The sequence below is a fragment of the Cyrtonyx montezumae genome, unplaced genomic scaffold (genome assembly GCF_038088225.1).
Source record: "Cyrtonyx montezumae isolate F1298 unplaced genomic scaffold, pur_monq_1.0 scaffold_8, whole genome shotgun sequence".
NCBI lineage: Eukaryota > Metazoa > Chordata > Aves > Galliformes > Odontophoridae > Cyrtonyx > Cyrtonyx montezumae.
Window position 1 is genome coordinate 96,780,931 of NW_027072089.1, and position 27,662 is coordinate 96,808,592.

At 39.0% G+C, this 27,662-nt stretch overlaps 2 protein-coding genes across 6 annotated transcripts in view; one reads left to right on the forward strand and one right to left on the reverse strand.

The window, feature by feature from the left end:
• Positions 1-5,349: 5,349 nt before the first annotated feature.
• On the reverse strand, positions 5,350-27,423 carry NT5C3A (5'-nucleotidase, cytosolic IIIA). 5 transcript variants are annotated; one of them, XM_065752751.1, is made up of 10 exons: positions 27,284-27,423; positions 15,780-15,886; positions 10,055-10,153; positions 9,591-9,660; positions 8,874-8,920; positions 8,398-8,483; positions 8,047-8,136; positions 6,887-7,049; positions 6,258-6,458; positions 5,350-5,677 (listed from the first exon to the last, which is right to left on the reverse strand). In XM_065752751.1, the coding sequence occupies exons 1-10, from the start codon at positions 27,393-27,395 to the stop codon at positions 5,576-5,578; spliced, it is 1,077 nt and encodes a 358-aa protein (XP_065608823.1). In that variant the 5' UTR covers positions 27,396-27,423; the 3' UTR covers positions 5,350-5,575. The 5 variants fall into 5 exon arrangements, with proteins under 5 accessions (XP_065608823.1, XP_065608821.1, XP_065608820.1 ...); XM_065752749.1 differs by having other exon boundaries at positions 27,258-27,339; XM_065752748.1 differs by lacking the exon at positions 27,284-27,423 and adding an exon at positions 16,239-16,337.
• BBS9 (Bardet-Biedl syndrome 9) overlaps positions 25,724-27,662 on the forward strand; it is a 278,937-nt gene continuing 276,998 nt past the window's right edge. The window contains exon 1 of the mRNA XM_065752711.1: positions 25,724-26,052. The gene's annotated coding sequence lies outside the window, so the exon portion shown is untranslated. The remainder of the gene's footprint in view (positions 26,053-27,662) is intronic.

Here is a 27,662-nt window from a genome sequence, read left to right on the forward strand (position 1 = left end):
AGGAGCAGCAGAGCAGCCTGGCGTGCCGAGCAAACAAAAAGACAGTGACAAAATCAAGGAACAGACCCCATTGTTTACACCTGCAAATGTTCTGGTGTATCCCTCGATACCACATGAGTCCTGGGAGTGCTGTTTAGATTGTGAACTTTTAATACAATCAGCCATGAAAGCTCTAAGCATAGCTATAAGCTGTTTAATAGAAAGATACACTAAATAGCCATTTTTTCTGGAAAGCTGTATGGTTTCCCCCCTCAGTGTGTTACATGTAAAGAGCACAAATAGGTATAGTGCAACACTGTCAAAGACACATAGAAAGGGAGTTGTGTTTCATTATATGCTTTGTGTCTTGTTTCTTGCTTTTCTTCATCTGTACATGTGGCTTGTAAGCTCCCTGAGATGCTCTTTAGAACCTGGTATTTCCATGGGGCAAAATCATTTTGTACTGGTTTTTAATACAGTTGTTATAGAAAAAGCAGTGAACTATTTTTGGCATTTGATAGCATTAAATGTTGGATAACTGATCTTTTTGTTAAATAAAATGTTGATTAATTACATTTTCTTGGTATTTTGATGAGTGGGGATACAGTAGGAGCAAATGCCCTTCGTGGACCACTCTTGTACACACAACAGTTGTACACATTCAGTGTTACTATTAATCTCAGGGAAAAAAAATCTTGAATTAAAATACTTAATTCAAAGCAATTAAAACCACAATAAAATATTTTGTCTGTGTTCTTCCCAGAAGCTGTGAATCTAAATCAATCAGTTATTTGGCCAAGTTCTGATTGAGCACCTCCAGAAATAGTCTCCAAAATGTGGAAATAACCCTGTAATCTCTTCACATATTTACCTCAAAAAGTTCTGAGAATGGAAGATCTGAGAAAAAATCAGTCACTGGGGCTTTCTGCATGGAGGATCCTTGCAGTCAATTCCCTGGGGTGATCCGAGGAGTTCCTAGAGGATTTTTTTTCAGAAGCACACGTCTGCGATGCTGTAACAGGTCTGACTTCACTGCCCGGGGCTAGGGTACGTCTGGAGAGTGCACGTTTGCATTACACTGTTCCTTTGGGCTTCACAAGCGTGGTTTGTGACTCATCCAAACGATGGTTACTGCCCAGAGGAAGCTTCTGTTCACACCCCCTCCGTGCACCTCACCCACCTCCCGCTACCACAGGTTGCTCAAAGCCCCATCCGGCCCGGCCTTGGATGCTTCCAGGGATGGCGTATCCACAGCTGTGCTGGGCAGTCTGTTGCAGTGTCTCACCACAGTAAAGAATGTCTTCCTAATATCTAGTCTAAATCTTCCCTCTTCCAGTTTAAAACCATTTCCCCTTCTCCTGTCGCTACCTGCTCTTGTAAGCAATCCCTCCCCAGCTTTCCTGCAGGCCCCCTTCAGGTCCTGGAAGGTCTCATCAGTGCCTTCGCACCTAATATATATGATACTTTCTTACATACCTCAATAAGATAACTTGTTTTGGAAAAATATATAATAACTCTTTAAATATCATCAGTAACTGGACAAAAACAGCCTCGTTTAGATAACGAGTCTCAACCAGAGCCAGGCTGCTGCTGTGGTTCTCCTATTGGAAGAGCCAGGTGCTGCTCCCTGAGCAGAGCAACCGGGTCCTATTGTGTCTCCTTGATGGGAGGGGCTGTCTGCAGTCAAGGTTGGTAAATACCTACTGGATTGCAACAGCCCTAATGGAAAAGGGAGGGAAGGCAAGTGCATACCCAGAAAAAAGTCAGGTATTTTGTAAACGTTTTTTTCAGCCCTCATGTGATAGAGATACCCTGTGTGTGTGGCATGTCAGAAGTAAATTCTTTGACTTGCAGATACCCTTTTCCCAGGAAATGGGTTCCAGCAGGTGACTGTGTTTGTTGCATCCACAAATTTTAGTTGCTCTGTTGCGCCAGCAAAGAGCTGAGCAGGCTCAGTGCCCTAACGCAGAATCTGAGACTAGTATGGCTTTGTGATAGAAGGAAGTTTGCTGGAGAGTGGGTAAAAGTCATTTTATTAAGTGATTGTCACTTGTTCACCAAATATTCAGTCCATGGACAATTCACTGTCCATCTGCTTGCAAGTGAGAGGGGTAAGTTCTGCTTACCCAGTGACTGAAAAATGGTTGTTGGATCCAAAATCCTCTGCCAAGGCAGAATTTTCAGTGCCTGTGTAGGGAACTGAAAGCCATCAGGTGCTTCCCCCCTGAATCATCAGGCACTTCTACTGCTGCCCAGGCTCTAGCAGGCTGCATACTAGTTTGAGTGACTTGGACTAAGATGTTGTTGAAGATCTGCTCAGATAATTGCTTTTAAAGATACTGCCTAATGCTTTTCCTTGTGGTCTTATTTTCTGTTGTGTCTGGGTTGGATGGTCCCACTGAAGGAGAGATGGCTTGCTTCCTGTGAGGGTCGATGCAGTTGAGAAAAAGATGTTGGCGAGGGAATCAGTGTCTTTGTATGAAATTCTGAAGCATGCTGGACAAGAATACGGGACAGTCTTGCCTCAGGAACAGGATACCAAGAGACCAGAATTACCCCTTGGTAGTTGGGTTACCAGAGAAACATTACACCTGGTGCCAGAAGGATCCTGCACCGGTGTGTGTGTGTGTACATGTGCTGCTGACTCATCTGTGCTGCAGAATGGTGGCGTCAGCTGCCTTTCACGCACTCCAAGTTGTACTGTTATCTGCATTCCAAAGGTAACCTGTCTGTCAATGGAAAAATATGCCCCAGTGTAAACTGGGAGCAACACCTGGTAGTCAGCCCCTAGCAGATGGAGGCTGGTTGAGTAAGCGGTGCATCCAAACACCTTGCTGCTCTTTGAGCCTTTGCCTTTGCCTTTTGGACTTCTACTTGGCAGCTCTGACAAAAGATTCAGCGTGATCACCTTTTTAAAAAGAAACCAACAAAACCAGTTGATAAGAAATACCAAAAACTGCCCCTGGCCCCCAGTATGAGCTTTGGTAGTGTAACTTCTAAAGCTGTCTAAACCCATCAGTTATAGAAATTGCCTGCTGAGCTTCCCTGGAAATACAGCAATGTTCCCTTAGAGCCTGGTGAGGCCCAGGGTCCTGCAGGCCAACCACACTGCTGAGCAGGCACCTCACATCGATTCCCTGGGGGGATTCATACATAGCATTGCCCTGAAACTGCAGCAGTGATGGCAGGTGACTGCAGGGGGTTGCTTCTTTTCTCTCGTCAAGTTTCACACATCACCATCCTGCTCTCCTTTGTGGCCTGAGCAGATGTGCTGGGGAGGGAGGGGCCTCTGGGCTTGGAGGTGCAGGGTAGCTTGAGGGTACATCCAAGTAGGAGAGGAAAGCAGTGTACACCTTGCACACTGAGGAGTGTCTCTGGTGTCCCCAGTGGCTGTGTTAGGGCAGCCTGCAATCCTGTCTTGTCCCAGTGTGGTTGGCTTGTTTATAATACACATTATTTTGCTCTCCAATGACTACTTGCACAAAGCTGCTCTGTCCAAGAAGTACCGCTGCACCCCAAGCTGCTGCCCTGGGCTGTGACGTCTTCCCTCCCAGCCCCCATGCAGCAGCTCCCAGATCTGCAGCAGGTGCCCTGCTCAGCTGCACTGCCCAAAGTCCTTCTCTCCTTCAGCTTATTATTCTGTGCAGCATTTCTACCTGGCAGGTCTTTGCTCCTCTCAGTTATGCATCTACAGTGGCCTGAGCACAATGTGCGTGGTTGTATTTGTTTTGTTTCTTGTTTTTAAATGTGGGGAGAGCAGCAGCTCTGCTAGTGCTGAAGATGTTGGTAGTGTTTCCAAGCCCTCCCTGTTCCAGGGCTTTGGCTGGCAGGGTCCTGGCAGGCTGAGCTGGGGCAGCCACCGCTGCTCCATCTCCTTGTGTTACTGGCACCACCAGGCTGCTCTCAGCTCTTCCAGGCCTCTGCTGCCTGAGTCATTGCTCAAATGGAAGGCAGCCAGGGCCATAGCTTGCCTTCAGTCCTCTTCTGTTCTAAGTGGTTTTCTGCTTAAATGGATGGCTTCTGAGGCTCGTGTTTTTGGGGATCCAGCTGCCTTCATGCCAGAAGTAGGGAATCACATGTCTGTGTGTTGTAGACAAGGGGCCCTGTGTAACTGAGGACACGGTGTGCAAGGTGATTATGGGAGGATGCTCACACTACATTGGACTGCCATGCATTAAAGTGGAGAGAGGATTTAATTTCAATTTACCACAGAAAACGCAGCGTTGGGGTAAGCAAACAACACAATTTGCCTTGGAAAATTCAAGCAGGTGTGGTAACAGACGGAAGCCTGCTGACTTGGGGAAAAGGAACGGTTGGTGCTGCTTAGTCAGCATTCAGGCTGAACAGGGAAGAGGCTTTACTTATTAATTTATTTTTATATTACTTGCTAGTAGGAGAGAATGCAGATGTAGGCTCTCCCCTAGTTTTATTTCACTTCCTCAGGGAATGAAAAGGAATGGCACCGCTCGCACTGCGTGTGCAAGTTCTATGATTACCTCTATTGTATTAATGAATAGAACTAGCACAGCTGAGACCCCTTAGGACCTTGGTCTCACTACTGCTACCTTTAGCTTCTCCTGCACTGATCAGAGAAGCTATGGATATGTTAAGCTGCATTAGCAGAGAGTAGAACTATAACTGAGGGCCAGCCTAAGGTCTGGAGTCATTTGTTAAATGTTTCTGATGCACAGAGAGAAGAAAAGCTTGATTTTGTATGATTGCTAAATCAGCTTTTAAACTCCAAGGTTACGATCTAGCTTTGTTTTGATTTTCTGTTCAAAGGAGCTCACTGAGGATTCTCAGAGAAAGTACTTCAGGCAAGCTCTGCTAGCTTTGATACGAAACAGCTGGCTGGAATGAAGGGCAGTATAGACAATACGATCTGAAAGGGGCTGGTGGACACCATTAGCTTGTGAACCACCTCCTGGTACAAGGTTAAGAAACTTTAGGTGCACTTAAAGTGTGACTGTCCCACTCCACAGTGATTAAGTAAACATAAGGGTATAGAAAGTTTTGTAATGATACAGACATCCGTAGATAAAGAATGCTTTGCCTGAATTGGGCAAATGAAGTATTTTTACTGAAGGAAAATATGTATGAAAACCTTCTGTGTCAATCTGTAGTGTATGAGGAGTATCTTTCAAAGTACAGCTGGCACTGAAATCTTTTCCTTTTTTAACACTGCATTAGAATCAGGAAGTTTTCTTCCTGGATTTTGGATGACACTTTGAAAGAGGGAAAGGCAAGACACCATAAACTTCTTATTCAGACAATATTACACAATAGCCACATTTACTAAGATGCTCTTTAAAATGCCTGATTAAAAGCCAGTGAACCACCCCATCAGAAGCAGTTTATCACATCTGTAAATCCAATTTAAATGTGGTTTTAATAGGAGTGTGAGACAATAAAGAACAGCATAACAGCAGTAAAAGGAGCTCCTAGTTAACAATGTATACTTCAAAATACCAAATGAGGATAAAAGTTTTAAATTAAACAGTTCTGTCAATGAGTGATAGATACACTTAAGACTGCACACGTGTGCTCTTCTATTCAGTTGGCTTCTGGAAAGAATGCAGTGACTGGAGACTGCACTTTACAGGATTTTCTGTAGGATGGAGTTGGCAACTTCCAGGGATTCATCTTTCACCAAGACAATATCGTAAGAGTCCATGTATTTTTCCAAAAGTTCATCTACCTAATTGCAAAAGGGATAAAAAGAGAGATCCACTTAGATTTAGAATATAAATGTATAAATGGGTCCTTAAGCTACTGCCATTTTTCCCATCAAATTTAGAGAATGAGCCATGGAAATTAGATGTCACTCCTGAGGGAATTCCACAGGATGACAAAGAAGGAGAATAGTGATATTGTGTTCACGTTCCAGGATAACCTCACATTTATTCCAGATTCTCATATGCTCAGATACTGAAAAAAAACCCCACCCTTTCTCAGTTTCCCTAAAGGCAGAGAGAAATAGAAAACTGAAGTTTTCTCTCATGAATGCAAATGGATGTGTAAATCGCTAACAGTGCTGCGTTTCTGGAGTGTGGAGGGGAGGGGAAAGTAATGGACAAAATTTGTTATTTGAAAGATTGCAATTTAGCTTCCAGTAGTGGTAGTTGGGATATGGGAGGAACTAGAAGGAAGAAATCCATGAAACATGATGAGATTTCCAAATAAGCAGGGTACTTGCTTTGATGTTTAATGATTATAATTAACCTGTTGCTAGTTCACAAATATTCCATTCCAAGTTACAATGACCTAAGGCTACTTACTTTATCATTGAGATAACCAATCTTAAGAATGTGCTCAACGTTTGCTACTCCATCTGCCATACTTAAGTCTCCTTGGGAATCACCCAGCAGTATGATATTACTGTTGTCTTTCAGCTGTTTAAAATACTCTGTATTCTTCAAGGCACCATCATGTTTGTTGTAAACATGAATCAATTCTCCTTTAAATCCTTTTAATATTCCCTATTAAGAAAACACAAGTTATTTCTAGCATTATATAGACATAACATGGAATGAAGTAGGTATTAATCTATAAATAGACATTTAGCAATTTAATCTCCAATTATGAACAAGATAAATAACCGTTAAATAATGGAATGACTGCAATTGTTAAGGGAGACAGTGATCTTCCCTGCTTGGAGAAATACTGCTGTACTGGGCTGAGTATGAGGTTGTCTTTAACGGAAATGAATTATATCTTAGTTACATCACATGTAAAACAGCGTTTGAACTATTATTCTCTGCTTGATTTTGTTCTTGGGAGAGTGCTGAATATGCAATTCTCATTTTCTATGCAGCAGGGCAGATGGCTACATCTGATGGATTAAAATGTTTGCCTTGTGGTATATATAAATAATGACTAAATCCCACAAGCAATCACGTATACATACATTTTCATCAAAATCCATGAAATTGGAAACAACTTTGACATTAGAATGGTAGACTCCAGCCTGGTGGATAACTTCCTCTAGAATGTCTCCGATCCCAGCAGAAAATATGAACACAGGAATATTATGTTCACTGAGCTTATCAAAGAAGTTCTCGTATCCTTCCCTGGAACACAGGATGTAAATATAAGCCAATTTCAATTTTAAAAAAGGCAAGAAACATCAAAGTTTTCCGAAAACATTTACATCATCTCTGGAAAAGAACATTAATCTTCACTGAGCATTTCACTTCAACTTCTCCTCTACCTCAACTCTTGAGGTTAGAAGGAACTACTAGCTAGTCTGACAACATTCTTGTCACTCTTTTTTGAAAGGTTTTCAGTTTTCAATGCCCAGATCATAACTATGTACTGTATTCCAGGATCAAGATAATATTTTTATACACTTCTCTGCACGGACACTGAATGGTAGAATTTTACTTTATTATCGTGAAAGTTTTGGAGGAAATTTTATCCTGTGAATGAAGATTCAACCCACGCAGACTTAGGCTTTGTCATAAGTGAAGACCGCACGCTTGCTGATTTTGCACAAGAGAAGAATTTAGTCAATACAATAAACAATTCCACAGGCTGAGTTTTTAACATCCGGTTTTGCTATTCCAAAATTCAAATGGTTCTGGAGTATTTTAAAAAAGATGCAAGCCAAAGCACAGAGTGTGTTTCAAGCAAGGATTTTGCTGCTTTTAAACTTGCCTTTATCCATAGAAGAACAGTATTTAATACAACTTGGCAACACGTTCCTCAAGTCATTGTTTTTTTATCCCAGATAAAACTATTATAGGGAATGTTTTTTTCAGGAATAAAGATCCACCCTATATTCCACCTGTGCAATTTTAAGAGGGTGAAAGTCTGCAGAAATGAACTTTACAAGAGACAGCATTCAAAAACAAACCTCAACAAAGTAGTTTCTGATTTCTGGTTTATACAGTATGATCACCATAGGCCTTCACCTACAGAATATCAAAAAAAGGGGAGCAAAGAGTTCTCTATATTCCAAGAATACGGTGTTACATCCTCAGGATTTTTTTCCCCCCTAAAAACACACAGTAAGAACTTACAGAAATTTGTTTCAAAAGAGAATTATTCAAATCAAAAGAAACTTACTTCAGCATAACATCAGATTCCCTCACAACTTCTGCAAACTTATCCTTTTGTAATCCTTGTTCAATGAGTAGTGCATGAGATTTATTGTACCTAGAACGTAACCAAAATATGAGTTGGGCAACTTACTCATCTGTCATTAACAACAGCATTCTGTGTTTTTAATTTTTGTTAACTAACATAAATTGATCAGCAAAACAAAAGCAGTAGTGCGACGCTCAGGAGATTAATTCAGTTAATGCATTAAAGCTAATCACCACCATTAATTTGATTTTTAAAACGTACTTATTTTTAAATCGAATTTATTATTAAATCTAATTTTAATACAATATGAATACAGGAGATATCTCTCACCATTCTACCATATATGGATATTTTTCTTCAATAGTGAGGGCTGGGTCAATTTCAATAGCATAATATGTTTCTTTCAGCTGCAATAACTGAAGGAAAACAAAACACAGATGTTTAATGTATCTTTATAAAACAGCACTTGGTATTTAGTCTAATCATTCAAAACAGCTTTTTAAATTCTGGTTATGTTATTTAAATAAAATAGAATCTTAAATATGCTTTGTACACTTGAGAAGTCAGATTGATCATATATCTACAAAGCAAAATTGGATGGTGTTAAACTAAACTATATGCGACTACCAAGAATTGAAGTATTTCTGTTTGCTTCTATTAGAGACTGGATGCCTTACAGTCAGTCAGAAAGCCCTCAGAGCTTCAAGGAGGTGAAGGAATCCTGTCTCGTAGTGCTGGCACAGTACAGCCAAGGATAAAAGCAGTTGTCCGTACAACAAAAAGCAGCTAGTATGTTTTCCTTTTACCTTTTTCCGGCATTCCTCTGTGATGAGCTTAGAGTTATCGATGATGTCTGGAGAGGTGGAAAAAAAAGTGTTAAACAAGACTTTGCATTTCATTCACTTCACTGTACAACACTGTATACGGCACAGAAGTCAATGTTTGATGACATACCATTATTTTTCCTCAGAGCTTTTCTTGCCATCAACCAACAAAGGGTGCATTTGTCTTTGTAAGGATGATGATATTACTAACCTCCCCTCATATTAGGAGGTCAATGACAAGCTTCTTATTTCTGAGACTTAAAGTATTTCTCAAATAATTATCAGGCAACGTACTTCATTATTAAATTATTTTCATTTGTTTTAGGATGCTACAGGACAAAAATGTCAAGAACCTCAAGGAGTTTGCTATCTGATTCTTGCAGGTCTAAGGACTGTTATGGGCTTTTCAACCTCAGAAATCAACCCTACCATATCTAGTCACAGACTTCTTGTAGTTCAGATCGTAGTTTGTAATTGTGAATGACAACTGATTTTAATTCACACAGACAGTAATTAAAATATATATGCATACAACACATACGCACTCACTATAATACTTTACTAGGATGTGCACCCTCAGTAACAAGTCAATATAAAGTCTAATGTGTTAAGAAATAATACAGATAGAAAATTAAATTCTAAGAAAAACTGAAATGAGTGAATGAACCAATCCATATTAAAAAAAAAAAAAGTACTCACTATGACAAGTTGGACATCTTTTTCCATTGTAGGAAAATCTACTTAATGTCATATCAAAATCTGTAATAATCTATTTAAGGAAAGAAAAAGCAAAACTGTCTTACAACACAGAGGGACAAAATAAAGAATGGATAGAAATTCTGTTGCAGTTGAGTAGCACATTTTTTACAGAAACCTGTTTTACTACAAGATAAGCTAGAATATGCCTTTGTTTTTTATTTTCTGAGAAAATTGTTTTTCTAATTCCTTTGGTTGGAGTACATGCTGAAAATAATAAGTTTGCGCATTTATATAATTTACTTGACTGGCTGAATTATGGTTGGATCAACAAGAATTAACAGCTGTCATGTTTTGGTGATAACCTGGAGGCTGATTTGTTATAGATAAATTAATTTTTTTGGCACGCAGCAACAATCATATGATTACTTTCATTCTGAACTGGTTACACCTTTTACTATTTTTACCTGAAGTTTAGCAGCTCCACCTTTGATGAGGCCACAAATAATTTCTTCTACTCTCCCTGGATCCTTAATATGGACAGTCTTCTTCTGAAATTCTGGCATCTGTGAAGAGTAAGAACAAAGACAGAAATATACCTACCAGGAAAACTCAGTAAGTAATGCCTGCTACCCATCAGTCTGGAAGCTCTGCAGTTTCATGTGACACCATTTCATACTCAAGACAGGAAGGAATGTTAAAAATGACAAGAAATAGAAAACTTTTCCAAGTATTAACTGACAACTGCAGTTTTTGGTTTCAGCGTGTGTTTTTGTTCCCTTTCCTAATAGCAAATTATTCAGTAAATGGACACTCAGAGAAAATAACTGTGTTTGTAGGAAAAGGAAATGTATGGAAACAGGACATGAGGATCACTTTGTGGTTGAATTATGTCTCCGGAAGATGGCACATCTTAAAAGCTAGCTTTTTGTGCAAAGAATTAGTAAGAACAAACTGTCAGTCAAATTCTAGTTATGTTGTGCTTCAGGAAAAATACATTTTAGTCTCTTTAACTATGGCAAACACATGCATTTGTAATGGAAAAGATCCTCCTGTGGGAGGGAAAAGGAGCTGAAAGTTTTGTTAAATATCATCTACCATCTACTTTGCAAACTATTACAGCTACATCATTCTCAGATATTTGTCTAACCCATTCCTCAAAAGCTCTACTCACACACCCTTTATTCTTCCCAAGAAAGTACATTACCACTCAACTATCTTTACATTCAGAAAACTTAATTTTTATCTAACACTTCTTCCTCTCATTTTAGCTCATTCAACTTGGAGTATAGTATTCTTCTTCACAGGTTCTCACTTCGAATACTTCATGAGCTAAATAAACCTGACTGCTTAAATCTTCTTTTACAGAGCACTTTTATTCCACATCTCTCGACAGTTCTTGACTTTTGTCCTGGTCCATTTATTTGAAACATAACATTCTTTAACGGACCTATATCTCAGTATCATCTTTTCTGCTCTGAAATGGCCTCAGCTGGAAGGGCTACTTTGGCCTTTCACATAATAAGTTTGCATATACATTTGATATACTTCGTTAGAAATAATATGGTGATATTGATCAAAAGTACCTGGTAATTGCCAAATATTCTTCTCTAATTATGGTTAGCTAGAAACAAGTAGTTGCACAAAGTGTAAATTTTACATTTAGTTGTGCTAGATTGTACTGTTTTTTCTACACCAATGTTCCTACCCATCAAATATAACAAATAATTTTAATCTAATAGCCAATTTCTGGCTGATGTCCACAAAGACAGTAATGAAAACAGAGAATGGAGATCCTTCTAAAATGCTAATTGTGAGTCTTTGACAATTTTTTAGGTTTTCCACCCACCTAAAATGATCTGCACATACCAGAGTATCTTGCCAACAGTTCTCAAGTCACAGCAGGGTATTTGCTACCTCTTTGTGTTATAAACCTCATAAAAGGAAACTGCATTTCTTTTATTCAGTTTGGAAGATAGAGGGCTTTCCTGTTTTTCTGTACATGTGAGAAATATACAGAAAAAGTCTTTGCCATAGCATAGGTGATAGACATTCTAACCTAAGACAGCTCTTCTTTTCTCTGGGGACATTCAAGACCCGCCTGGACACCTACCTGTGCAACCTGGTCTAAGGAGCTGCTTTGGCAGGGGGGTTGGAATAGATGATCTCTAGACGTCCCTTCCAACCCCTACAATTCTGTGATTCTGTGATTCTTTTCTGTGTGGCTGCAGTGTCTTGTGACTTTCATTAACACAGACAATTAAAAAAAAAGGTACGTCTGAATCCCAGACTGGGATTCACCAAGAAAGCTAGTAAGCACAAAGTATCTTTGTGAGAGAGACTTATTAAAGAATTCCTTGATCTTTTGAGAAATGTATCTGTAAAGCATTTACAGATATTAATTCTAATTATAAGTAGATGTACATCAAGTGATCTGGCTGCATAAAACAAAACATTAACAACCCGCAACTCTTTAAAGGTGTGTTCCAGTGCTTTTGTATTTTACATAGTGCTGGTAAAACAAACCTTGCCAGCTACTTGGTGGCATACAGCAATTGTTTCTCTATAATGAAAGATAAAGCAATCTGACTGTTCTATAAACCTTTCACAGTGAACTGACTAATCTAATTCCTTTGACTTTCAGGAAGCAAATCATATATATATATATATATATATATTTAGATTTGGAAAGCAAAAGTTAAACAAAGTGAAATCTAAAACTAAATGTCCTTTTTTGTAAGAAGTAGTTCAAATGTTATTTGGTTTACTTAGATACTAAGCAACAGACTTCCTAACGTACCTGATCTACACAGACTAGATGTTGGTTGAGATGAAGAAATCAGAGGGAGAGACTGCATGAGGAAAGCTGGATTGCTCGCTAGCGTTTTAGCAGCTGAGGCCTTTTCTAAGTTTTTGAAACACCACCCTTAGTAAAGAATTCGGCAGATTATGTTAAGAGATTGCTTAAGATTTTGAGTATGATGAAAGTTTCCTGCTTTGGTGTTGTAAACTTATACTCTGGCTCAAGGTCACTTTTTTTTTTTTGTTATTTCTAATACATTTTTCATTTTTATATAAGAACTGAAGTCAGTTGAAGAGCAAGTATTTTAATTTAGAGGAAAAAAAATCTTCCACAGTGAGTATAACCCATGAAATTTCAAGTTTTCACTATGGATATAGAATTTGATAAACACAGCACCCCAGACAAATATAGAAAGAGAAAATAACTACCGTCTTGATTGCTACTTCCTTGCATTCACATTTTAAGAGCAACTGTTTTACTTGTGCTTTAACATATTAGAAGTAAATTGAACTACTTAATAAGCAATCACCAGTTTTCTAACAAACTGACTTCTCCTGTGTCTTACACTTCCGCCCAGTGTTGCTGTTGTTTTTTCTTCTGTATTTACCATTCTTCGTAGTTGAAATAGACAAACAGATTCAATTTGGATAGAACTGGTAAGATAGATAAAAGAACAAAGTGTGAAATTATGCTAATAAGAGAAGTGCAGATAATGTGATAAAACTTGTTTTTCTACAGATTACTCAATAAAGCTCTGGGATTCAACTCAATATATGTAGAAGGCTCATAATTCTGACTCAAGGAAAGAACACATATACTTAAAGGGAGCTTATAAGCAGGATATAAATCAACTTTTTATGCAGGTAGATAGTGATAGGACAAGGGGGAAAGGTTTTAAACTAAAAGAGGGCATTTTTGGATTAGTTGTTAGGGAAAAGTTTTTCACTGAGAGGGTGGTGAAGTTCTGGCAGAGGCTGCCCAGCGTGACTGTGGATGTTCCATCCCTGGAGAAGTTCAAGGCCAGGTTGGATGGGGCCCTGGTCCATCTGATCTAAAGCCTGATACAGAGGCTGGCAAGCCTGCCTGGGGCAGGGGGATTGGAAACAGATAATCTTTGAGACCCCTTCTAACCAAAGGTAATTCTATATGGAGAAACAGCCTAACAAAAATACTTCAGGGCACCTAGCAAAGGCAAGAAATCTTTTAGCAAGGAGCTTCTATGTACAAGACTAAAACTATATAAGCACAGGAAAACAAATTCCTATTTCTTTGTGATACCTGAAAGTATATCACATGGAAGCATATAAGTGACCCTCATTATTCTGTCATTTTATAAAGGTGTGAGTTTTACTTTCATACCAAGCGTATCAATAGATTACTGAAATAGCTCATAGAGACAGGTAGGTTTTGGAAATCTGTGTTCAAAGATTATAACTTCCAAAGGTAATTTGTGGCTGGCATATTCAAAGGGCACAAACACATTTAAGTTTCTGGTCTACAAGGCTTTTAAGGAGCTTTCAAACAAAAGCAACTTGATTACTTTAAGGTGAGCTTAATTTGATTTATGAAAAGGATAAAAAGATGGTGTTATTTTTGATAGCAAGTAACTGGACTAAGGATGTGGGAAATTCTTCTGTAGTTAACAATGTTATATTCATACCTTGACGAATGAACAATATTGGATTCACGCAGGTGTGGAAATCCCCGTCCTACAAACCACAGAATGGTCATTTACAACGGTGCCAGTTCTGAGCATAACATATCCACTTAGTACATGAGGCATACATCTACGTAGCTGGGTTAAATTAAGAAGAAATGTACATACTGTGAAGACCATCTTGAATTCTAGTTTTTGTTCAATTGGACAATTAAGACAGCGAGTGTGCAGAGTTGCTTTCATGTTGTATTTGGGTGCTGCTTATATATGTATATATATATATATCATCTTAGTATTGAGACAGTGTGTATCTAAGCATATGCAGCTCAGACTATTAAACAAGAGCTGGCGATTATCACTAAAACGGTATCCTAGGTAATAACAACTTATTGTGTACACAGGATATTACTTCATATTCTGGAATTAAGCATATACTGAACTTTTGAATCCTCCTGCTACCCAGTTAAATAAAATAAGTTCCTGTGACTGAAAAGAAGTAAAAAAATAATGCCAATTAGAATAGTAACTAATAAAAATAATCTTAATCTGAAGGACAGCTGTGGAACCCTATGTAGCTTTACTGTCTGTAATTTTCAGTAGGGAATGATGAGACGATGAATGATTTATTATCTTAAACACATACAGAGGTGGCTTATTTCACAATAAAATCCAGACAAACAGATCAAACTACTACCTCTTAATAACTGAAAATGTAGAAGATTATCAACATGAGTCTGCTTAGCAGTGCTTCAAACAAAGACATATAAAAATACTTTGCCTCATTTTTTTTTTAATACCTTTATAAGAATACACGACTTGGCAGATAAAAAGTTTTCTTATTTTAAATAGACTAATCTTGTATGGATGCATCACAAAAAGCACTGCTAAGAAAACACCCTGCATCTCAGGTGGGTAAAATATTAAGGAGACTTTTCTACGGTTCTCAGTGAAGGAGAAAGTACTTTAGATGACCACAGTGTCATAGAAGTGACAAGAAAATGAACTAGCCATAACGCTACTGATAGTTCTTGAATTTCAAGTAACACATGATTTGTTTTTAAAATCTGCTAGTTAACTTGTCTTAGACTAGGCTCCAAACTCATTTACTTGTAATACAGAGGACACACAGGAATGACCTGGCAAGGAAAGAGATCTACTTATTTCTGAACATGAAAAAGGGAAATTAAAGCAATAAAGTGGGTAAGGTTTAATTATTTGTTGATTTTCTAGCCTATGGTGACAACTTCCAGGTAAAATGCTGTAAATGATGTTTATTTTGGGAACTGCAAATGCCCAATTCCAAGGTCTGAGACTAGCTATCACATACACTAACTTGTGGACGTACCAAAAAAGGCAGGGTATGGCATCAGTGATAGCTGTGAGATCTGATACCCTGGCAAGTTACAGAAAATCAGATCTTGGTAACAAAAAGTATGCTTGGTGAAATTATGAAGAAAAGGAGCACGTCCTTTAATTGATAAATATCTCTTATTTTCCAAGTTCTCTTCCCCTTTGACATTATTGCAGAATGTTAATTTTATCTGCTTACTCTAGAAAACGAAGTTTACAAAAAAAAAAACAAAAAACAAAAACCCACCACTAAGCACGGTGGATATTTAGTTTGGTAAAAAACAAAACAAAACAAACAAAAAAAAACCATAAAAATCTGAAAAGAGCGTTCACAGAAAACATGACAGCAAGTGTTTTCTCTTGTGCTTTTAAAGGAGAGTACCTGTGCGTTGAGCTTAGGGCACTCCTGATTCTTCTGTCCTTGATTCTGTCCTACTGCAACTGCATAGGTGGCAAGCAGAGTCCAGAGACGCAGGGCTTGCATACAGGCTGCCAACAAAAACCAACCAAATCCTTTTAAGAATTGGTTTGCTGTATTACGTGATGTTTGCTATTCCTGCTGTACAGAAATAAAAGCAGACATGCAAGGTACATAGCTAGATCTTTCTGAAAATACCCATGCTTAAGATTACTCTGATACATATTTAAAAGAAGAAGAGTGTGCAAATTGAGTTATCCTGTTCAGTAAAAAAATGTTAAATATATTTATTCCTTCAGTGCTCATCATTTCTAAGAGATACAACTTGTCACAGTAAACAACCATTTACAATGCCTCATCTCTTCACTCTGGCTTAAAAATGCAGGCAGAAGATAGTCCTGTTGACAAGCTGCGCACACTTACCGGAGGGTTTTGCAGGAGCAGCTGCAGAAGCAAAAGAAAATTCCTCTTGCTTGAGAAACACTAATATAGCAGCGCAAGGTGCAGTTGAGGGCGTTTCCAAATACAGCCTGACTAATCCCCGTGCAAAACCCCAGGGTCCTGTGACGCACGTCAGCACTGCACAGCAGTTTGTTATGCTCAGCAGTGCAGCCCAACGGCATACAGACGATCAGCTGGTACATCAACAACAAAACCTTTGACCTTCTCTGAATGAACAGCTTTCATGGATGCAGCAGGCAAACGTGGACTGCTTCAACAGAGGAAGAGACTTGTTTCTCAAAGCACAAGTTTGTTGTTACTTTTTAACTGTTTCACAGAATCTTTTCAGAGTATTTTATGGTTTCCTGTACTAGTGCCACAAACTCCTTGATACGACATCATAAATATTTACAAGGCAGCATGCATTTATTTGTGTAGAAACGGCACGTGGATCACCCTCTGCTCTGACTTTTAGTAAGCATGCAATACTGAAACAGGAAATCAAGGAGGTTTGTTTGTGAGGGCTTCTGAGTGACACGCTGACTCGACATACTTTCAGAGGGTTGTCATAGGGCATACTGCCAGATCAAAGACTGTAACTAGGTGATATGGAGGATGTATTTTGTTTTATTTTTTAGAGGATGAAGGATACATTTACTAATCATGCTCCCACTTTATAATTGTGTAAAAGCTTGGAAGTGCCACTGTTATAGCAATAGTGCAAGCTTCCCTATGCTATATTCCAATTCATGTTCAACCTTAGGTTTGTGATAATTACTTGAGGCTGCCAGGACAAACCACTAACTCAGCAAACATAACACATTACCAGGATTCTAGAAATACCTTTAGCTATGAAAATCTCCTCTCAAGGAAGATGTGTTGTAGATGCGTTGTTTTTCTACGTTACACAAATAAAAAAATAAATAGATAAATGGACATTTTCTGAATGGTACAGTGGATCCCTACATGCTTTGTGCCCTCGTTCCAACTGTAGGCCAGTATGCAATCTGTCAGGTTTCCCCAGACTGTGACCTACAGAGAGCAACTCAGTTTTTTCAGCTTTAGTCAACTTATCCTCTTTGAAGCGAATGAGTTCCTTCCAAATGTACATGTCAAGGACTGCAAAAGAGTTGGAAAGATCTGTTCAATTAAGAGAACACCTGCAAAGACCATATGCAATAAGACAACCCTAGTTGGCACTGGTATCTGCCAGGTATCAAACCTCTCATTCCATCTATTCATTATATCATTTGTACCCTGTTGTAATACTAAATATGCAGGTTATACTCACTTTTATAGTATCCACACATACAGTTCATATGCTATTAGTTGAAAGTACCTCCATAATGTTTGGGAAAGTTATGTATAATGCAGTACAGTATATAATTACTCGCACAATAAAAAGTGTAGTTTTGGAAAGTATCCGTCTTTGAGCTCTTATGTATCTCAAAGTCAACAAAAGTACTGACATCACTAAGTCTTGTGAACTTCATAGGTAAGACTGGGACATGGTGGGTGCTGGGGCTGGCCTGCTGATATTTTGATACCTGTATGGGAACTGTTGAATCACAGCCTGAACCATTCAATTGATCACCTGAGACAAGCACTGAGTCAGCTGCAGGAGCACAGGTGAAGGCAATGCACCTGTGTGACCAGAAGGGGTGGAGTCTGGCTCCAGCTCTCCCAGACCCCATTTAAGGGCTGACCACTTCCAGGGAAGGATCTCTTTCTGGAGATTGCTTCTTTGGAGTTTTCTATTGCAAGCCTAGGATATGGGTGAGCATTTCTCTTTATATAAGTTGTCTCTTTTACATCTCAATAATCTTTCTAATTGCACCATTTATGAAATATCTTAGCTAACAATACCATTTAGTCTTTATTCATTTTTTTAACTTCACACCTTACAGTACATCAATGAGAAAATTAATTCCAATGCTATCAATAATTCAAAGAAAGTTAGTTTGTTGTTTGTGAAAGTGAAAAACAAACAACATGCACGTATAGTTTGTGGTTTTAAGTTCACTAATACTGAAAGAAAGGAGTTAGACAATTTCTACAACTCTATAGACTAATTTTGAGTATACCAGATGAGTTAGCATTTTAAATGTACAAACACAGTATTAGCAAAACTTAGAAAATGTTGTAAGTCAAAATTCTGTAAACATTAATACAGCCAACACCTAATTCTGAGAAAAACATCTTACATTATCTCTAATAACAGTATGCTTTACTTTTTTTTTTTTAACTTTTCACTTTAATGAAAATACAGCATGTGAAACTTCTTATTCAAAATGAAGGGGACAGTATTTGCAGCTCTAAGAAATCTTTGCATTGTGTGCTTTATTCAACTCTCTACTGGAGGAGAGAATAAGTGGCTACCACTGACTCTGTTCTGCTACTGCCAAGTTGAGTCAGCTTGGTGTTTGGTTTATGCTATTTAACTACTGGTAAGAGATGACCTAGAATTACTGTTTCTTTTTCAAAGAGAGGGAAACAACATCCAGCATGGTATTTCTACTCTCACCATGTTGAAGTCATTTAAATATTTTTTGGGAACCAGGAATGAGATATTGCTGTTTCAACAGGAAGCTTTCATTTTAACCTTCTTTCTTTGGCTGAAGGCCAAAGGGCCTTGTAACTCAACCATGGAATATTGTGAGCAGAAGACTGAAAACAAAATGAACAACACTTTAAAAATTGGATGATTTGTCGGCAATTTAAGACTATGAAAAAGTTCTGCTTCATCTGGTGATGTGTTAAGTGAACTTGGTTTGTAGAGATTCAGGATGCTTTCAAAGTGCTGGAAGTTTTTAGTCTAAAGCAAAGAAAAACTAGTTCTGCCAGTTTTACCTCTGCCCTATGTTCAACCTGTTTCCTTGGGAAAAGAAATGAACACAGCACAGATAAGGTATGTAAGCAAATCAGCTGAACTTTAAGTAAAAAGTTGAACAGTTCAACTAAAATCAGCTTGGAAGATGAAGAAAGAAGACATATTAAAGTCTTTTCTGTTCTTTAGAACTTTCTACAGAAAATAGAGCTCACTGAATGCTTCTACAGGATAAACTTCAGCTTTTCAGAGCTTACTACCTTCTAGACTTGACTAGTGAGCCTACTATTACTGAACAGCTTTGAATAGTTAGTGTTTCCCAATGTTAATAAAACCCTTGCAGAATCACTTCTGAGCATTAAGAAACTTTCTTCCAATTTTTGTTTGTTTAGTAAGTCTCTCTAGTAGGTATTTTCCAGATTAGAAAACAAGGAAAAGTAAATGAACCTCAGCACTCAAATATTCAAACCAAGCAGGAAAAAATACCCAAAAAGGAGGAAAAAATACCAACCCTGTAATTCAAACATGAGCTTTTCTAATGCCCTAGTAAACTGAGTTGATGAGCATCATACTGCTGCCAGCAATTGCTTTTTGTATTTGCAAATAACAACCATACGGAAAATAAGTGTTCAGCTTAATGAAAAGCTTTGGAAGGATGTCTTGTGGGAATCATAGATACACTCAACTTCTACTGAGAATATAAGTTAAAAAAAAAAAAGCTAGCCATATTTATAGCTGATATGATGCAATACAAAGCACTGTATGAATATGAAAGCTTTTCTATGTATTATAGAGTTAACTTGCAAGGAATGTAGATATGTAAGACTGTTTAGACAGAAAGCATGAACAGCACTTGCTAGAAAAAAGTGCTCAGAAAGGGATTTTATTCTGGCCTGGCAAGGAGTATAGAAAATGAGAGCAAGAATCTTGCTTTCAGAACAAAAAAGTCTTAATGTTAACAGCTTTAAGATTCAGTAGTACTGTTGAAGATGAGTGTGTTTTGGCTTCTCAACTATCATGTTGCAAAAACTGCAAAAATAATGCACGCACAGAACAGATTTGAAGAGGTCAACAGTGTATTCAAGGCCATATTTAGCAATCTTCAACAGAGATTTTCTAGAACTCATCCAAAACAACTTTTCTTTATGATACAAGAGATCATCTACAGACTGACCATTTATGACTATACTACAAAAAGCTATTAGTGCTGTTCTCTAGTTACACATGCGACCAAATGTATGAGGGACAGCTGAATTGTAGCTGAAAGATCAAATGCAATACTGGACTCCCTGCCTTAACAGGGAATAGAGCAGTAATGGAAAATGTACTTAGAAGGGCAGTAGTGATTAGTGATGAAATACATAAAATACATGAAATACTGAAATACAAGCTACAAGAGTCTGGGAAATTGCTATGAAACAAAATTGGGCTGTTTTACAGAAAACTGGCTTTACCCCATTATTATCTTTTTCAGGGCTGCTGCCAAACAACCAGTATTTGTATCAGGTGAGACCTTTCATGGAAGGTAAGATAAAATTCTCATTTATCACATGCAACAGGGAGAATCATTTGCTGCTCATGACAGTTCTTCAGTTTAATTTTGAGTATCTTATTTTTCATTCTTTGCTTTTTTTTCTATCACTCCTCCTACAGAGAGCAAAGAGACATAAAATTCATTTAGAAAATTAAGATTTTTGAATTTGAATTTTTCCTTATTATTGCTATGCTAACAAGGTGGATGTTAAAGTCTCAGTACTTGAAAGATCCAACTTCCTCTCTTGTTACACAGAATGTAATGCTTATTGGAAGAATGTTTACAGGAGGTTGTTGGTGAACTAATCCTGCTACAAAATGTCTAGTCAAACAGTACCCAATCCTAAGTACTGGCATTAGGTAGACTTTGCCCAATATTTAAAAATTCTTAATTAGCTATCAGAAGTGCAGAGACTCACCTTGCTTAATTATATAATTTTAATGAGCTGTATGTTCACTTTCCAAATGCTACATTTGCACATATACTTTTTATTATGAAATATCCTGTGTTATGTCTGTGTGCATACACTGAAAGAGCTTTAAAAACAAGAGCTTCCCATGTAACATTGCCTAGAACAGAGTATGCCTTAAACCCAAGGCCTGGACTGAAACAGTCGCTGTTGATTCTCTTCTTATCTGCTTGCCAGAAGAAGGAGGGAAAAAAAGCTTAAATTCACCAACCTTAAGAATTCTGTATCTAGGTCAAATAAACTCTGACCCTTGAATGGCAGAGTTGGAGGACCTGGTCTGAAAGCTAAGTCAGCAGGACAAAGTTTAATCCACAATATATTACCAGGCACTAAAATTCTCACGAAAGAATGCAGTGTTAATACAGTACTGCAGTTAAAATTACAAGCTGAGACTAATTAATTTGAAATTTTAAATTAAATGTATTTTAAATGTTTTTTTTACTTAAACATCTCAAAAAACAAAAAGGTAATTCTAAAGATGTGATGCGGCTACCACATGCTCATGTTAAAGGTAATAGACCCTGCATTACACTTCAAGTTGTCATACTATTTTGTGTCTATGCCCCCATGCTTCCTGGATACTTCTGACCATCTGATCCATTCAAAAATACAGCGGGTTGTTTATTTCTTTATCTCTGGACTTGCCTTATGGGAGGGATACAGGACCTGTTCAAAACACTTTGTACTGATACTGCCACTACAGTGCTACTACTATAGAATATACTATGCTACTACTGTTAACATACCAATATTCCTACTGATTTGTACTAAACTCTACCCTTTGGTTTCATATATAATTTTTCCACAGTAATGTGGATAAAAATGAGGCTTTCCCATTAACTGATCTATGTTAAGGCAGGTGTACCCCCCCAGGAAATAACTAACTGTGTAAAAAATATACTTTGTCTGACAACTACTAAGTTTCCAGCAAAAAACAAGAGCTTTGAAGGGAAAGGTTAATGGTACATTTCAATGGTACTCATGCTATCTAATCATCATAGTGGAGAACCACAAACTCTTATGTAGAAAGAAAAGCTCCAATAAATTTGGATTATTTCACTGATCCAATTTAGAGTGGGCAATTAGTTCCTGTTATGAGAGGGTATGAAGGAAACTATAGCTAATGAGTGAGGAAAACCCGGAAAGAGTAAGTTAGATCAGAAACCTTTCTTGGTAGCAAAATGTCATGGTTTCAGCTGGGACAGAATTCATTATTTTTTTTTACTTCATAGTGTCTGGTAGGATGCTATGTTTGGCTTTAGGAGAATAAGTGTTGATGACATACCCACACTTTAGTTGTTGCTGCACAGTGCTGCAAGGAGCCAAGGACACATCAGTTTCTCTGCTTTTGGTACTGTCCTGCTGGTGAGGGGAAGGTGAGGTGGAACAGAACCAGGGCAGCTGACCTGAACTGGCCGAAGGGATATTCCATACTAATATCCCATTCTATATGACATCATGTGAGGAAACTACAGAACTGAGGGGAGTTGGCTGGGATGGGAGCTGCTGCTGCTTGGGGACTGGCTAGGCACTGGAGTTGGTAAACAGTTGTGTTGTGCATTATATTCTTTTCCTCTGATTCTCTCCCTAGTCCTACTGTGTAGAGGGGGAGTGTATAAAAGGCTGTGTGATGTTTAGCTGCCTGTTGGCTTACACAACACAAAAACACCACAATGTGTTTAGACACTGAATTCTCAGTGTTCAAATCTGGGTCTTGTCCCATGCCATTAAACACAAACAAAAAAGCAACAAAAATGAGAATAATTCCAACCTAAGTACATTTTTGTTTTTTAAGACTGGCATATAAGAAAGCAGAAGCCACATTTCCTTCTACCACCGTGCTTAATTTACATAGCTTACATAAGCCTTACTCAAAAGTTACTTTGTATTTATTGCTTGAGTTTAGTTAAGTGGTGCAATTCTGACTTCTGTGGTGCTACTGAAAAAAAGAATATAGTTATGTCAGGATTTAAACACAGGTGGTATCTCTTTTGACGTATGCTTAAGGCTGCAGCTCATAAATCCAATTCTAGAAAAATATTTTTTTAACACTCAAATGTAAGAGTCCCAATATCTGGAGTGGCAAAATTAGGAAAATCTAGTGGACTCTTAAGGAAGGATATATGATTTTTTACTTTGTCAGTGATAGAGATACGCAGTACAACAGCTGCAAATGCCAAGTTAATGGCAGTGCTAGTCAAAGTGCTGCATGACTGACAAGGGACTAAGAAGCTGCCTGCAGCAATTGTGGTAAGTTCTGTGATGTTTGAAAGCAGCTGACCATCGGTGAGTACTTCTTGGTAAGTGAAAATAAATGCAGCTTGTCAACATGACTATCATATGAAGACCTCTATCCCAGGGCTTCACAGCAGACCAACTGCTGCACAGTGATTTGATTGGAAGCTGCCCAGAGAAAAAGGTTGTCTTGATATCCTAAGTTTTGTTCTTCACAGCTACAGTACACTTACTAAGTTCTTTTGCCCAGACTTGTTTGGCCTTATATCTCCCTGCATGCTAGTTAGAAAAGGAGGGTGGGGAACGTGGCTGTGAGCTATTTCTGCCTCTTGGCTGCAGTCAGCATGTGATAGGAGAAGCCAAGTTTCGGTACTGAGCATTTAACAGCCATCAGAGACATAGCTGCTGCTCCAAGCCCTGCGTGTGCAGTAGCAGTTCAGCCATACGTGTCTGATTGGAGACAGCAGTGGCCAGAAATGCCAGTTGTTGCTGGACAGGGCATCTTAAATGACAAGTTATTTACAAAATGTGTATATCCACCTTCAGAGAGCCACTCTGCTGCTGATGGGCATTGCACGCTGCAGCCACCTGCTGTTTGGCATCGTATGCTGCAGCTGTGCTTCCTACAAGTGACTGCTTGAGAATTAAGTACCTTCTGACAAATGCACCGACTTACAGCAATGAGGTCTGTCAGCCTGCTCCTCTCTCATGCTGCTTTTCCTTAAACTCTCTCCAGGGCTTGTTATTCATAGGCTTCAGTACACAGAAACACAATGTGCTTGTACGTGTGCACAAAGAAAGGAAAGAGGGTTGAATGGCTGAAGAAATTAACATGAAGTAGAACTAGATAAGACAGGAAAAAAATAGGTAATGTTCCTATGAATAAAACTCATCCAAGTGCCAATGATGGGTAAGAAGCAGATGTTCATGTTCCTTGAAGCAAGGCACTTCAGAAGATAACATACTTTGAAGCATTTTTCAGAGTTGTTGTGATAGACAATTTAAGACAAACTATTGTTTTTACCTCTACAGGTACAACTAAACTTGCTATTTAATTTCCAGCAACAACCAGATAGTCCCACATGATACATAAGTGTCCATGCCATGCTCCTTCCATTCTGTTTTTTCAATTTGCTGAGGCTCACACTCATCTTTGCCTGACAGAATTTCACATTGTAGCTATTTAGATTCCTGACGTCTAGTGTCATCAATATACTATGTTATACACTCCTTCATTTCCTTCTCCACTTGTAGGTTACTGACTCAGAGCAACATGAAGGTCTGGATCCTTCCTTGTCATTACCTTGAAGCAAGAAGCTGCTCTTGCCAGAGACTGGCAAGAAAATAATAATGCCTTTGCACACAACCTTATGACAGTCATGCTCACAGAATACTTACCTCTCTCTTAAGAGGTAACGGTTACCTCATTTCTTATTGTTTCTACTTATTTCTCTCAAGGTAAATTCAAATCCTGCAAGACTTGTGTATTTCTCTTCCCCTCTATTAGAAAGGAAACTGGTGCCAGAAACGCCTAACAACAGGTGGTTGAAAAAATTCCTCTAAACCTGGAAATTGCTTTTTAAAGTGATTTTAAATCTGTCATCATTGAAGCTTGATACAGTCTGTTTCATGGAACTTCACATGACTGCCTCAACATTTTCTGATAACACCTCTCATTTCAAAAATGGAGCTGAAGTACATTAATCAGTGCCTAAGACAAAATCTCCTAGATGGTCAATAGAAGCAATATATCATACTTAAATTTCAAACTTAAACCTTTGCTTCCAGATAAGAAGCAGTTTTATTTTTATTTATGCATATTTATTAAACTTAAATTTGGGTACCAGATTAATTATTTGGCTAAAAACATTCATCTGCTGGAAACTGAGACAGACCTAAGCAATTCATTAATTTTACTATACAGCAAGGAATCATGGTTACCCTTACGTTTTGCAGAATGCTTGAGCATTTACTTTCCATTAAAATTCTTGCCAACATAATCCCCAATAACAGCTTGCTTGCTGTAATTAATTATTATTAAAAACCAATACATTGGTGAAAAACAAACTCACCTTATTTAAGTACAAACAGCCCGGGATCCCTACTAATTTTAGTAAAACCAACGTTCTTAGAGTCTAAAAACAAAATGTAACCATCCTCAAAGAAAACTCCAACAACAAACAAAGAATCTACAAAACTAGAAGAGAAATTGTAAACTTGATACTTGAATGCCAAATACCAACCTGGCACAGTAACTCGTGTACTGTAAAAATGTATTTTATCAAAGCAATATTATTCTTCTCCACCATGCTAACTTATACTATATTACAGACTGGAGAGCTGCACCTTCTCTCCAGAGCTCAAAGGAAGGTCTCTCCCCAATAAAGATCTCTCCCCATAGCATCTTATAAATGCAAAATGTTGAAGCAAATGTGCACTGGTGGATAAAAACCATTTCAGGAACTTCTCCAGAATGCAAAATATTCAGTATAATAAACACTTACATGCATTTTCTCCCTTATTTGACAGGCTAAAAGCTTGGCATGATGTTTACATCATTTCCTTATTTTGAAATAAGAGAAATATCCCAGCCTGACTACATATGTTCATGGAAAATACTCCTTGAAGAAGAAAGACTTGCAGCTGATGAACTAATGATTTTAATTGAGGGAGCAGCCAATTCAACTGCCAGTTGAAATGACAGCTCTGGGAGTGAGTAGATAGCACTGACGTATGTATCTAATCAGTCAAATATTTTCATACAAGAAAGCTGTCATGCTTCCAGCAAGCTCTGCCTTTCCCCAAAGCTTAAAGTTCTGAACAGTGATTCTAAAAGCAGAATTTTAAGTATCTATTTAGGATTGTAGATTTGTGTCCGAAAATGTTATCTGAAGTATTTACCTGAGAGATTCGTTTATCAGAAATACATTTATTGTTGACATTATATTTTTTTCAGTAGCAAAGGCGCAGAGTTAATGCAAACACACCTTCAAAAACCATTAGGCATTTTTTTGAACAACAGCACAAACATGGCATTGAGTACAGGAGCTGGTGAAAAGGATTTGCTTTGGCTTTGGAAGGTCTGTATGACAGCTCGTGTTCTCTCAGTCTATTGCTCATGTGACTCTAAGTTCCAGTATTAGAACTAATTAGAATTATAGTATTCTAGTATCAGTATTAGAATTTAAAGAGCTGTTTGTAGTTGACCAGTGTAACTCCACAGAATGTTTCCAAATGCATTTTATAAAATCCAACCTTTTTTTGGAAAAAAACAAACCAAACCACTATTTAAACTGCCAATCTATTAGGGACCTCACTGAAACCAAAAGCAAAACATCCCACTGAGCAATGTGACGGATGACTCCAAACACCACTGAAATACTTTTTCCAGCAGCAAGGACAAGGGTTGTGATTAGGAAGAATGCTCGCTGGCGTTCTCTGGGCCCACGTTATCAAACGTGGCACTGCATGACTTCTACGGGTCAATGTCGTGTATCATAGCCCAGTGAGATGCAGACAAGAGCGAGTCTGCAGACATGGTCCTTTTTGTTCTTAGCAAACTCTTTGTGTTTCCGTGTATCAGTCAAGCCACACAAACAGCCGAGCTTTTGGTGAGGTCCTGCAGGGAACCAGCCGGCCAACACGCAGGGCCGTGCTGATGTCTGTTCAGTCCTTCACCACCGTGGCACCGACGGATAAATGAGGCTATCGCTGGCACCAGCACATCGCCTGCGCTACGGCCTTCTAGTGCCCAGCGGTCATGCGAATAACGCTCGACATGACAAGTTTACCAAGGCAGACAGCGAGACGGCTCAACCTTTTTGTAGCACCCCACCGGGCACTGCTCCCCGGTTTCAGAGAGGGCCGAACGCGGCCGCTGTTACCCGTCGGGAGGTCCAGGCGGGCTCTGAGCCGCGCCCGGCCTCTCACACGTACCATCTCGATGATCTTCGTCTTCCTGCCCGTCTTCTTCTTCATGGTGAAGATGTACTGGGCCAGCACCACGCCGCCCACCAGGGCGCACACGCTGGCGCTGGCCACCGCCCCCATCTTGGCCACGGCCGCGCGGTCCATGCCGGCCACGGCCCGCCCGGCGGGCGCGCAGCTCGGGACTCCACGCGGGGCTCCGCGCGGGGCGGGACCACGCGGAGGGGAAGGGGGAGCCCGGGGAGCAGCGCGTGCCGCAGAGAGGCGCGCCGGAGCACGGAGACGTTCCTGCGAGAGCTGTGGGAACGGAATGTACCCATCGGGAGCTGAGGATGCTCCAGAGGAACGCAGGTGAAGCCCCGCTTTCCCCTCTGGTACCCCCGCAGGTTGAAGTGGGAGAACCCGGCGCGGCGG

Excerpts from the sequence above, each read along its gene's own strand:
- NT5C3A (XM_065752751.1), bottom strand. The coding sequence starts at position 27,395 with ATGGACCGCGCGGCCGTGGCCAAGATGGGGGCGGTGGCCAGCGCCAGC. Across the intron at positions 15,887-27,283 it reads CACCATGAAGAAGAAGACGG|CCTGTATGCAAGCCCTGCGT; the intron begins GCAGGAAGACGA and ends TTTTGTTGGCAG. Across the intron at positions 8,921-9,590 it reads AAGATGTCCAACTTGTCATA|ACATCATCGATAACTCTAAG; the intron begins GTGAGTACTTTT and ends CCACCTCTCCAG.